This window comes from Uranotaenia lowii, chromosome 1 (assembly GCF_029784155.1).
Source record: "Uranotaenia lowii strain MFRU-FL chromosome 1, ASM2978415v1, whole genome shotgun sequence".
Lineage (NCBI taxonomy): Eukaryota > Metazoa > Arthropoda > Insecta > Diptera > Culicidae > Uranotaenia > Uranotaenia lowii.
In genome coordinates, this window is record NC_073691.1 from 36,713,229 (window position 1) to 36,725,865 (window position 12,637).

Below are 12,637 nucleotides of genomic sequence, written 5' to 3' on the forward strand. Positions count from 1 at the left end.
GAAGTTCACGTGTGTTTTGTTTTTGTTTTTAATTTTCAGTGTTTGACAGCTCCGTGTTCCATAGGGTGTCTCTAATAGTCTCTAGTGATTCTGTGATAGGATGGCCATAAAGTTTGCACTACTTTATAATAAAAATAGTAAGATTTAAGGGGGTATCCATTTTACCACCCCTGTCAATTTTACCCACACTTCCCCTATTCTTATTGAAATTCGATATTCGAGACTAAATTTCTATCAACAAATGAAAATTGTTTTCACAAAACTATGAAAAAATTGTGAATGTGGGGTGTAATTCTGTTTTGACCCCAGTTTCAAGAGATTGTTACTCTCGAAACATTTGGGTCGTTGATCAAAATTTGATTATGAATTTAAAATTTCAGTTAAGAGTAGAGAACTGATTGCCATCCGTTAGTTTCAAAATAGGCAATTTAGGTGAAAATCTTAGCAACTCATGCTTTAGATACATTGTTTTCTTGACATTTCCATGTATTGAAAGAGTTCCCATGCTCGAAATCAATAATACAGCTATTTGCTGATTTATCCCCATATCAAAGAAATGCAAATAAGACGACCACATGTTCCTAACGACGCACGTGTTGCAAATTGCTTCAGGTGTTTCAAAAGGTCTCTTCAAGGACACGCTTCCGCAACGATTTAAATTCCTCTTCGCTTCGATGCTTCAATTCAGTTAGTTTCAAGCCGATATCGGTAACCATGTCCAGCAGAAAGGCTGCGGAATCCTTCGAAGCGGTTCTTCGATGGAATCAAATGTTGCTGGAAATTTTCGGGATCAACTCCTACAATCCGGACTTCCGGATGCGATTGAACACTTTGGCTTTGTTGTTGTTGGCTTCGCTTTTCACCGCGATTTCTGTCATCAACTTGTTCCTGTTTAGAGCCGATTCGTTTGCCTTCATCTTCGTGATGGTGACTCTCTGCTTCGCCGTCATCGGATGGTCCCGGGTAGGATATTTGCTACTGGATCCGAGTTCGTTTGCCGACGTGTTGAATGATGCTAAGAGAATCTATCGGGATGCTTCGCAAGATCCGAGTACGCAACAAATTCTGCTGAAGTACATCGCCGTGTTGAAACGCTTCGCCTATATCTATGCAACGGCTGTAGTGATCGGAAGTGTTGGAACGACTTTGCTGCCGTTTGTTGTGTTGCTGATCACTGGGGAGAGAACGCTACCTTTTGGGGTTCTGGTCCCATATACTGATGTCGAAACGGAGAACGGCTATTGGATCAATCTGTTCTATCAGATAAGCTGTTTCATTTGGACTCCCCCCGGTATGGTAGGCACTGTCAACATTTACTTCGCCCTGATTTTCAGCATCTGCGTCAAGTACGACATTTTGATGCTGAAATTGGACGAATTCGATGAGTTGATACTTTCGAACTCGAACGAAAACCAGCGCTCAAAAATCAACGACGCTATAGTTGAAATTGTAAAATACCATATGAGCTTGATAGCTTTCGTGGACAAAATTGAGTCCCTTTTTTCACCGCAGATGTTGATCGAGATCAACTGCAGTGCACTGCAAATCATTGTGGCGCTTTTTGTTATGAGCGATGTAAGTTTCATATAAATATTTTTACCCAACCTTAATTTATAAATTCAAAATCGTTTCAGGGTCTTCGAGTCATTGTGTTTCTAGGAATCTTCATGGGTACCTTTCAGATGTTGCTGTTGTGTGCCCTGGGAACGTTGATCGACATGAAGAGCGATATGTTTGTCTATCGTATTTATAATATTTCGTGGCACTTGTTGAAACCGTCGGAGCAGAAAAGTATCCAGCTGATACTGAGCAAATCGCAAAGGCCGCTGATTCTGACATACGGTGGTTTTGCTGTGTTAAATATGAATTTTTTCGTACAGGTAAGATTTTGAGTCATTACAATACGAATGGAACAACTCATTGAATTTGAACTAATTTTCAGGTGTACAAAATGATCTATTCTCAATTTATGCTTCTACAAAGTATGTAAAACAAAGAAAGATTGAAATCGGATTATAACATAAAATGTATAATTCAACTTTGGAAGGGAGTTCAGTAACTGTAATGTTTTTTTGTTATAATACTAGCGATTTGTAGATTTCTTGCACTTTAGTAAAACAATCTCAAAAAAGAAAAAGAAAAAAATACAAATATACTAATACAATCAACATATCTCATGGTTTGAATACATATTCGCTGAAATAGTTTTAAAGTTGAGAAAAATAGGTCTATCAAATTTGGTTTTATATCCAGAAAAAAAATGAAGAAAACGGTTATAAAGTCTGCTTCATTTAATATTGGAACAAATTCTTTTGCTCATTGTGGCGCTCCTAGTGGACGGATTTGGAAACTTTTTTCACCCACGTGTCGGGAAATTCATTACCTTTCACCATGTATTTATGTCATAACACCAAACGATAGCATTTTGTAAACAACCGCCATGGAAGCCGAACGGAGAGATCAAATTGTGCACAGTTTTCTTGAAAATCCATTGTTGTCGGCATCGAAACTAGGGTTAGTTGCCCTACTTTGGACCCATTAAGCGGTGGTTTTTAAATAATCATGTTTTTCTCACGAATGGACGTGAAATTTATATCCTTCAGGAAGTTCATTTATAATTACTGATCTTATCTGCAAGTTTCAATGAAAATTTTCAACATGAGTTTCGCCATTATTGAGAGATTTGCAAAGATATGGATGATTTAAATTTCCAACTTTGAACCTACTGTTCCTATTTTGGTACTGGACCGGTTCCTTTCATTGGACCTGGAACTAAAATATCTATAAAAAGTTTCATTTTTCGAAAATAAATAAACAAATTTATTGTAAATGTAATCTTCAATCAATTACTATAAAAAAAATAGTATTACAGCTTTTTAATAACTAAAAAACTAAAATTTCTGTTATGAATAACACAAACACTTTCATTCCCCATCAGCTCTATCAGCAGAACGACAGCTGAAACTTGATTGTGTTTACTTACTTATAGTTTATTTGCGTAAATCTGGCAAAAATGTTTGAAATATTCAATACTGGTTCTGAATTATGCCCAAATTAAAAATTCTCATCATTGTTGATTTGTTGGATTTGTTACAAAGATTTGGTGATGTCAGGTCTAAACATGGAACATCGAAGTCGAAAGTTTCCTATATTTGGACCCTTTGCAAATTTTCCGAGTTTTCCATTGGTTTTCATGAATTTTTGGAAAAAGGGGTAGTATGGTTCATATTCTTCACAGTGAATGTAATTTCATATTAAGCTTTGGCTTGGACAGCAAAAAATCGTGATTTTTTCTTAAACACTCTAATTTTTCAATACGCGCCTCACTAAATGAGCTGTCTGATTTACCACTAATGAAGAGGTACATTTTTAAAAACGTTGAAAATTTTATCAGAAAGACTTTTAATGGCTAAAAACGGTATGGTAGGGTTCAGGAAGAATAAGAGTTCATTGTGTGCATAGCAATATCTTTATTTTATGCCAGCAAAATGAATTATTTACAGTTTTCGGCATTTTAGGACAAAAGTAGGCTCTAGGTCCAAAGTAGGAGCACTCACCCTAGCTAAACAGCTTAAAATGCCCAGAAATACCTTATGGCGTGTTATCAAGCAGTACAAGGAAACATTGACGATGGCTCGGAAGCCGCATTCGAAGCGTCGGAGTGGAACTGTCGACCGGAAACTGCGTGGGAAAGTCATCAAGGCCGTCAAGAGGAATCCCAATCTTTCAGACCGCGATTTGGCCAATAAGTTCCAGGCCGCTCACAGTACGGTGCGACGAATTCGTCTCCGGGAAGGAATAAGGTCATTCCGAGCCAGCAAACAGCCAAATCGGACGCTGAAGCAGAACAATGTGGCCAGAATCCGTGCTCGAAAGCTGTACGACCAAGTTCGACGGATGTAAAGTCTGCTTCATTTAATATTGGAACACAAACAATTGCGTGTAGTTCAGTCATTTATTAACGAAATCATAATTTGTTTTTCATACAAATGTAGCATTTTCTTTACTCTTTCATAAAAAAAAAATTAAAAAAAATATTCATTGCTGTTTCGAAGAAATTCTCGTACTCGTACTCGTAAGAAAACTGTGCACAATTTGATCTCTCCGTTCGGCTTCCATGGCGGTTGTTTACAAAATGCTATCGTTTGGTGTTATGACATAAATACATGGTGAAAGGTAATGAATTTCCCGACACGTGGGTGAAAAAAGTTTCCAAATCCGTCCACTAGGAGCGCCACAATGAGCAAAAGAATTTGTTCCAATATTAAATGAAGCAGACTTTATTTATATGAAAAATAAAGGGCTAAATTGTGCAGAATTTCAATTTGCATCAGCTTTTTAAGCCAATGAACTACCGACTAGGCTACAACAGTCTGTAGTTTTAAGTAAACGCAATACAATGGACGAGTGTTAATTCTGCCCAGGGTTGAAAAATTATGGTTCAAGTGGATAGCCACGTACCAGAAATTTCTGATTGAAGTTCTGTTGGAATAACGATAAGTTATAACATATCTTCCAGAAATAATCTATTATTTAAATTTTCGAAGGTGAAACTTGAGCTATCAAAGAAAGAAATAACATAAGCCATAAATATCATGAATTTTTCGAAAAAGATACGACGGCTCACCGGCAGGACTTGAACCCGCAATCTCCGCTTCAGTACAACAACGCATTAGCAAATTTCACCACGGTGAACATTATGAAATCGACCGACACGAGTGTACACGTCGAGCTTCGCCGATCAACTGCTGCACCTTCTAGCCCTATATCCCGCATGTGACCTTTCCCACTATTGATCTCTCTTGTTTCTCTATCACCACCAGCGATGCCACATATACCGATTTATCGGTATTTATACTGGTTTTTGAGTAATTTTTTTTACCAAGAATCTGTAAATACCGAATACCGATTTTTGGTTAAACTTACTGATTTTTGATATTTTGGTACAAAATATAAGATTTATTTCAGTCTAAACAAGGCAATCGAAACTATTGGTTTTTTTTCAAATTGAAGTCGACGAAATAATATTTGGTGTTAGTTAAGTAAGAAGCATTTGATGTTTTTATGATAAGTGAGAACGTGTTTCAATATTTCAATCGAATTACTCTCGATCTCAAATTTGAAAGGAAAGAAACATTTTCTTTTAGATAGTCATAGGTTTTAAGACAAGTCCACGAATAAAGTTCTTATGATATTTTTTTTTCATGAGGAATATCGGAAAACTGTTTTCTTTTACGTATTATATAATATTTTTAATTGCTCAGAATTTTAAAAGCACAAAAAATTGTAAAGAACATTCTATAAGTATCCCACCTATAAAATATCATGTGATAATCAATTACTTGAAGAAGTTTATTTATTGAGAATACTAGCTGACCCGTTGTGCTTTGCTACACCTTCCGGAAATAAATGTAATTTGTAAAAATTTATTCAAATTTAGATTTTAGAGAGCATTTTTTTAAATCAAACCTCATCATACTTCAGAACCAACAACTTTGAAATGAGAGCTGCAGCTGCAGTTCTGAATTGCAATTCAAAGATGGTATATATTATTTATTGAAACTTGATCTCTAAACTCTTTTTTCAAGATCTGAAATTTGTACTCTGTACCCAAAAAAACTTTTAAAATATGGTCCCTTGTTTGAAAAGCTCTTTATCTTAAATTTACATGGGAGCTCTCCCATCTTTTTCAATTTTGTCCCCCACTGCTTGAAGAAGGTAGGCAAATTTAACCGGCTCGATACCCAAACAGCACTTATCATGGTAATGAAAAATATATTAAATTAGTTATGTTTTAAATACAGTGCAAATTTCTTTTTTTTTAAATAAATTTACTACAGTAAACATATAAATATTTAAAAAAATACCAGTTGCATCACTAAATAAGTTCTCAGCGTTTTTTCAATTTTCTCTTTGAAAGTCAAATATTCAAAAATGTTGGCAAAAACAAATTTCTAAGTTTACATTTGTCTCGTATATTGGGGCAAGTGTCAATGCAAAGCTTATTTTAAGATGCGTCAGAGTAATGGCTTTAAAATGGATTTAATACGAATTCCTGTTTTTTGTTCTATCAAGTTTCACTGATCGATCTGCAGTATTCCTGCAATATAAACTTATGTTGGTTACTCCACTTTTAACGAATGCTGTTCAATATCCGCTGCACTTTCAACATTCGGAATACCCCTTCTGGTCTTTCCAACATATTGAATCATTTTGAAAATGAATTTCTTAAAAGTTCGACGTTTGCCCTTGCCCCACCGTGTAAGTTGACAGAAGGGAATATTGTTTTTAACACTTTAAGGGTAAACTAAAAATTTCTTTTAAAAATTTTGCGTCCAGTTGAATATCAGTTCTAACTAAAGTCTCGCTTTTCAAAAACGAAGCGGATCAAAAGTCTCTTTTATGCAGCCATGTAACACAAAAACACTTTTCATGTTAAGTACGTACTTAAATTGGTATGTAAGCAAAAAGTACGATGGTTTTTTCAGAATTATTTAAAATAAAAAGCTCCCATTTTCATTTCTAGATTCGTTTCAGCTGTGTATTTGGGCCGAAGTAACAATTTCTAGAAGAAAACATAATTTTTAATTTTTTTTTAACAGAAAAAGTTGAACGTTTGAACATGTTCTGATGTTCCTTGAATGAAAAGTCGAATGCTGCCTACATTAACACGAACTAAATATTGAAGTATTTTTGCAAATCTTTCAAATGGTTTTGATTCGATTGATAAAATATCAATCCATGTCACATCTAGGCGTCATTTATTACCACGTGCTGTGTACAAATCAAATAAGCAAGAAAAAAACACATCTAGGTTGCATATCGCCCCCACGTGTTTGAGAAACAGGCGCCTTATTGTTAAATTTTCCAGCAATCAATGAATAGTGTGCTTTGGTTACTATCCTCTTGCGACGACGTTTGTTCGCCCATGGAGACGAAAAACAAACCCCTCAAAGAAAATATGCTTGGTTGAGAAATACGCGCCAAAATATTCCTACTGATCAGTATGCTATGCCTGGGCTACTTTCCTTTGGCTCGCGACGCCTCGACCATAGAGACGAAAAACAAACCGCCCAAAGGAAAAAAAAATCTCAAGAAAATGGATGTCATGACTTTAATTTGTTTCGAAAAACTACAAATTTTGTATGGAAGCCCCCCTTCCCTTAAGTCGGATGGAGTTTTGACTATTACAGAAACCATCCCCGGCATCAAAAACCCTCAGATGCCAATTTTGACGATGATCGGTTCAGTAGTTTCCGAGTCTATAGGGAACAGACAGACAGACAAACATTCATTTTTATATATATAGATTACAAGTTTGCTTCAAAAGTATTTTTCTTAAATATTTTAGAAACCGGTAAAAACTTTTCAATATGTGATTTTATTACAAGTCCATCAGAGCCAAAAAAGTGCAAGTGCAAAAAAGATCGATTTTGAGTTAATAATACGGAACGATTTTTCATGTTTCAAACTAAATTTGGTGATTTCTTCAGATTTTTAGAAATTTATTTACATACCTGCAAAAGAGAAAATACATTTTTTTAAACATATGGAAAATGGCCAAACACAACAACTTCAAAGCGTGTTTTCTCGAAATGTGGTGTAATGCACTTACCCCTTTTTGGCAACAACAGCTTGCAAAAATTTTCTCAATAAATATTAGAGAAGAAAATAAAGTATACAGTCGAGAGCTCTTAAGAACTAATCAAAAACGTATAAACAACTGGAAAATGCAAGCACACAAGATACTATAAGGCATTTAAAAAAAATTAAATAAAATAATTTAGAAACACTACCGAAACCCAATTTTTATTCATCCCAAAAAACCGATTTTTCGGATTTCTATACCGAAAAAAAGATTTTTTAAGTTCGAAAATACCGAATTAAATGTGGCATCACTGATCATCACCCATCGACTCGGGAATTTCGCCAAGAGAGCACATGGTCGATTGCTTCGCAAGGGTTTGAAATCAGCAGAGATTTTTTTGCATTTGGAGTGGTAATCAGAGATGCCAATGTGCCCGATTTTTCAGGCATTGCCTGATTTTTTGAGGCTCTGCCTGACAACCTGAAAAGCCATTGATTTTCCCTGACTTTTGAAAATATGCCTGATTTTGCCTGATTTTTTCGAATGTCATGAAAATGGGTAGTAAGTACCTGGAGTTGGCACCAAAGCTGATGGGAAAAATTGAAAATGTGGCTGAATCAAAGCAATCGAAAGATTCCCAATAATTGTTTTTTGAAAAAGGAAAATAAAGGGAATCTTTCGATTACTTTGATGCAGTAGAAAAATTCAACCAAGTAGGCTCACAACACATATTAGTGTGAAAATGTGGAGCGATGACCAAAAAAAAGGTCATCACTTTGAGCGAAATTTCCGTTACCTAAACGTTGCCTGGTTTTGCCTGATTTTTATTTCACCAGTTCCCTGATTTTTGAAAAAAAAATGTTGGCAACCCTGGTGGTAATGGTCAAAATTCCAGAACTGCTCCACAAATTGCAACAATTTACTCTCTCTGAGCACTGGTTTCTCTCATTAAAACTCAAACCTTCTAATTCTCTCAAACAAATTGCCACCAATTCAATCACAGCGTATGATTCATAGGCAGCACAATTTGTGTGATCATTGAAGAATTTTCTCTCTTCATTTCAGTTCCCTGGTGATGAGTGAAAATGTCCGTAAAATCGACTGGACATAGTTTCTGATGCCGCACAAAATTACGGACGGCGATATTTAAGAGAATAGACAAAAATAGACCTATCTTGTGTGATTTATCCCGAGAAATCAAATGACGGCCGGTTGAGCCACCGAATGCATCGAAAAATGGAGTTATCTATGGCTGTTTTAACCTCAATTCCCTTACAATTTTTAAATATTTTAAAAATACATGCTCTGATTTAAACATTTTGAACCAAATGTGATTTATCTTGTGTTAGTAGATGCGATCGAACACACTGTAAAATGAAATTATGGCTGATTTTACCTTCGATTTCCTTATATTTTTCACTTAATTATGAAAACAGTAAATTCGGACTTGAATATTTTTGTGTGATTTTTTTTTCAAGGAATCGAATAAATGTTTTGAACCACCACATGCATTGGAGAATAAAGTTATGGCTGTTTTCCCTCCATTCCCAAACATTTTTTAAATATTTTAGAAAATTAATGTTTGAGATTGAGAATTTGGACCCTAATAATAGAAAAGACTTATTTTCATGTGATGTAATCATGTGATTTTTTTAGAAATCAAATGAATGCAAATTGAATGCTATTAAATGGAGCTGTAGGGATGAGATGAAGGATATACAGAAAATAAATCAATTTTAATTAAGAATAAAATAAAATAATAGTTATATTCGGCAACACTGATGTTAGAAAAAAATAATATAAATTTCTATGACAACATTTGCTATTTTGGCAACACTCTACAAACAAACAAAACAAAGTCAGTCATTGATCTATTCTTGTGAGCGACAAACGTGTTTAAGTGAATCTCTGAATTGAGATTCATAAAATCACGACAATAACGTGGTTGGTAGAATCAGCACAAATAGCGCAGATATTTAAGGCTGCTGCTGATTGATTTGATTTGGCCTTCCGGTGGAAAAAGACGGAATTACCGTTTGAGGTGCAGATATTTAAGGCTGTTGCTGCTGCTGATTGTTTTGATTTGGCTTTCCGGTGGAATAAGACGGAATTGGCGTTGAAAGCGTAGTTTTTTAAGGCTGCTGCTGCTGATAGTTTTGATTTGGTCTTCCAGTGAAATGAGACAGAATTTGCTTAAGAAGCACAGATTTTTAAGGCTGCTGCTTGTGATTTTTTATTTTGATTTGGATTGTTAAGGCAACTGTTGCTGATTGTTTGTTTGGAATGAGCCTTCTGGTTCTAAATCAAATTTAATTAAGAATAAAATAAAATAATTCGGCCACACTGAAGATAAATAAAATAAAATAAATTTCTATGACAACATTTGCTATTTTGGCAACACTTGACAAACAAACAAAACAAGTCAGTCATTGATCTATTCTTGTAAGCGACAAACGTGTTTAAGTGAATCTCTGAATTGAGATTCATAAAATCACGACAGGAGCTATATCTGTTTATTCCTTTAAGTCCCTTACAATTTATATGTAGTAAACGCCAAATAAAACAAACTGTTCAAAATCAAAAAAGATTAGACGATGGCCAGTCAATTGGAAGTTAAAATTAAAAATTAAGATTTAAAGTTCAATGTTGAACGTAAAATATTATTTAAGTGCCCACTGAGGAGAAGCGAATGCCAAAAGCTCGAAATGTATGGACAACTGATATATCTGTTATATTATTATTAAAACTCCAAAAAATTGTCCATAATTTCGAAAAACAAATTATAAGCTTGAAAATCAAATTTTAAATAAAAATAGAAATAAAAAACAATATTTTTGATTTTGTTTATTAAAAGAGAATTTCAACCAACATGTAATTCATCTTTTACAAACAGAATACTTCGAAGCTGTGCTGTTCATTTTATAGTTTTTGGGGGATGAAAAAATCATATGAAATCTTAATTACTTATCTTAATTTTTGATCACCAAATTGAAATTATTGTAAATTTTTATTCTTATTGCACGGTGCCTTTTTTACAAAAAAAATCAAGAAAATCAAGAAATCTGCAGCTCTTAAAATTTGTCACATTAAAGAGCAGACTTTCCCCGATCGAATGCACTATTCACTATTAACCGAAGAAAATTATATTATTTACAATAAAAAATTTCTAAAAAAATCTGGCAACACTGTAGTAAAATCACAAGAGCACGTGATTAAAGGTCTATTCTCAAAAATTTGACTATCCATGAAAGAATGTATTTTTAATTTAGTGAAGAATGTTACAATTTAATCATTCTCAATATATTGCTGCTTCCACGAGAAATCAAACAATTGATTTTCTAGGTCGCTTTTTTATTGATTCCAGAAATGAGACGAGGCTCTACGTGGTAGCAAATAATTTGTTTAGATTAAAAAATACAATACTGAGTGTTTGATAGTGCTCACTTTATCATACATGTTTTGTTGTGTCAACATACGGTGATTTATTTTAAAAAAATAAACATTCCTGGCCGTAGGAAAGGGGCGGGTTTAAGAGATTAACCCCCCTCCCCACACCATGAAGGTCCAGGATATGCAAGCGGGTATTTCATCTCTGCATCCAAAATAATAACTGTGACTTGTGACTAAACATTGACGATTGAATAAGGTGAGGCTGGAACAAATATCAATTTCTTCCTTTTTCACCCCCCTCTTCGAGATTTCTAAAAATCCGAAGCGGGAAATAAATGAAATTTGTAGGAATTTATGTAAATTTCGATAGAAAATTCCAATATTTGAAAGATAACAAGACCAAAAAACAAATTTAAGAAGATGATAGTTATTTCCCTTTTTGTTTTCTGGATTTGATTGAATTATTCGATAAAAATATACTTGATTTAAAGGTTGTATGAAACAATATTAATCAATTTTTTTGCATACAAGCTTCCGTGCAATTTATTCCAATTTATTTGTTTTTCGCATAATTTTTTATTGTCCCCCCCCTGACGATATTCCAACTCCGAGTGACAAAAGAAGGATTTGAAATTTGTTCCGGCCTAATTGAGAAGTAAAATTCTGACCCAAAACCTTGAAAACTAATCCCAGGTGCAGAATTCTGCTATAGTTTTACAAAATTTTCTCACTTGTTGATAGAATCGCAGTTTTTGATATTGATTTTGAAATGAAATTAAACTCATTTTTGATGTTTTGGATCAGTATTAGAAAATCAAAGTTGTACTTCTATTTTCATTTTCAATATTCAATATCCAGTTCAGGTCTTTTTTATTTTCAATTCGAAACATCATTTGAAAAAAGAAAGGAAAAGCTATTTCGAAATTCTGGTTCCAGTTGGAATATGAGTGTCGTTTCCAATTTGATTCATGATTTCCTAAACTTAAATGTGTAGGGAATATAGATGAGGAAGTAAAAACTAAGTTATTCAAAAGAACATATCATCCAGCGAAGGCAGAAAAGTTTCAATCGTTAACCAAGACTAATTTTAATCAATCGTTTTCCCTAGTTTGATTTAATAAGAAAGTTTCTCTATATTGATAAAAGTATTTCGATTTTCTTCCTCTGCTTGTATCGCCTTGAAAATCAAATAAAAGTTTCACCATTGTTATATTTCTAAGATTTTTATTTTGAAGTTCTAAAGTGCCAATTATCATATTCTAAACTGATAGTTGCTTGTTGAAATAAAACCCTAGGATTTATTTCAGTGTTTTAGCAGCTTATTATCTAAACAATCAAATTTTGCCTCTTAACATGCATGAAATGCAATTTCAAAGAACATACGTTTTTCATGTGAATGTGAATTAATCTTAGTAATTAAACCTAATGTTTGATAACCTCGGGTTTTTTTTCCTTGTTGGGTTCCTACCACTGCGACCAGATGTTAGATCTTATGTGGTTTACGTAAGCCTCGGGTTACGTAAGAGTGACTCAAATGGCTAAATTAACTTGTAAAAAGCATATCCAAAGAAGTTTCAATAAAGGGCTGGTTTTTGGGAAACAGTTTATAATGATTTGATTTTTTTTCAAATTGAATATAACACAGACACATCCAGTTTT

General features: G+C 34.0%; 1 protein-coding gene across 1 annotated transcript; it reads left to right on the forward strand.

Moving 5' to 3' along the window:
• The first annotated feature begins 714 nt into the window (after nt 1–714).
• Nucleotides 715–2,069, forward strand: LOC129759228 (putative odorant receptor 83c). The gene is made up of 3 exons (XM_055756635.1): nt 715–1,570; nt 1,645–1,880; nt 1,943–2,069. Exons 1-3 carry the CDS (start codon nt 715–717, stop codon nt 1,988–1,990), a joined length of 1,140 nt encoding a protein of 379 aa, XP_055612610.1. The 3' UTR covers nt 1,991–2,069.
• Nucleotides 2,070–12,637: the final 10,568 nt, after the last annotated feature.

Coding starts and splice junctions, on each gene's coding strand:
- LOC129759228 (XM_055756635.1), top strand. CDS start 715: ATGTCCAGCAGAAAGGCTGCGGAATCCTTCGAAGCGGTTCTTCGATGG. Junction 1,571..1,644: donor TGTGGCGCTTTTTGTTATGA/GCGATGTAAGTT, acceptor AGGGTCTTCGAG/TCATTGTGTTTCTAGGAATC. Junction 1,881..1,942: donor ATATGAATTTTTTCGTACAG/GTAAGATTTTGA, acceptor ACTAATTTTCAG/GTGTACAAAATGATCTATTC.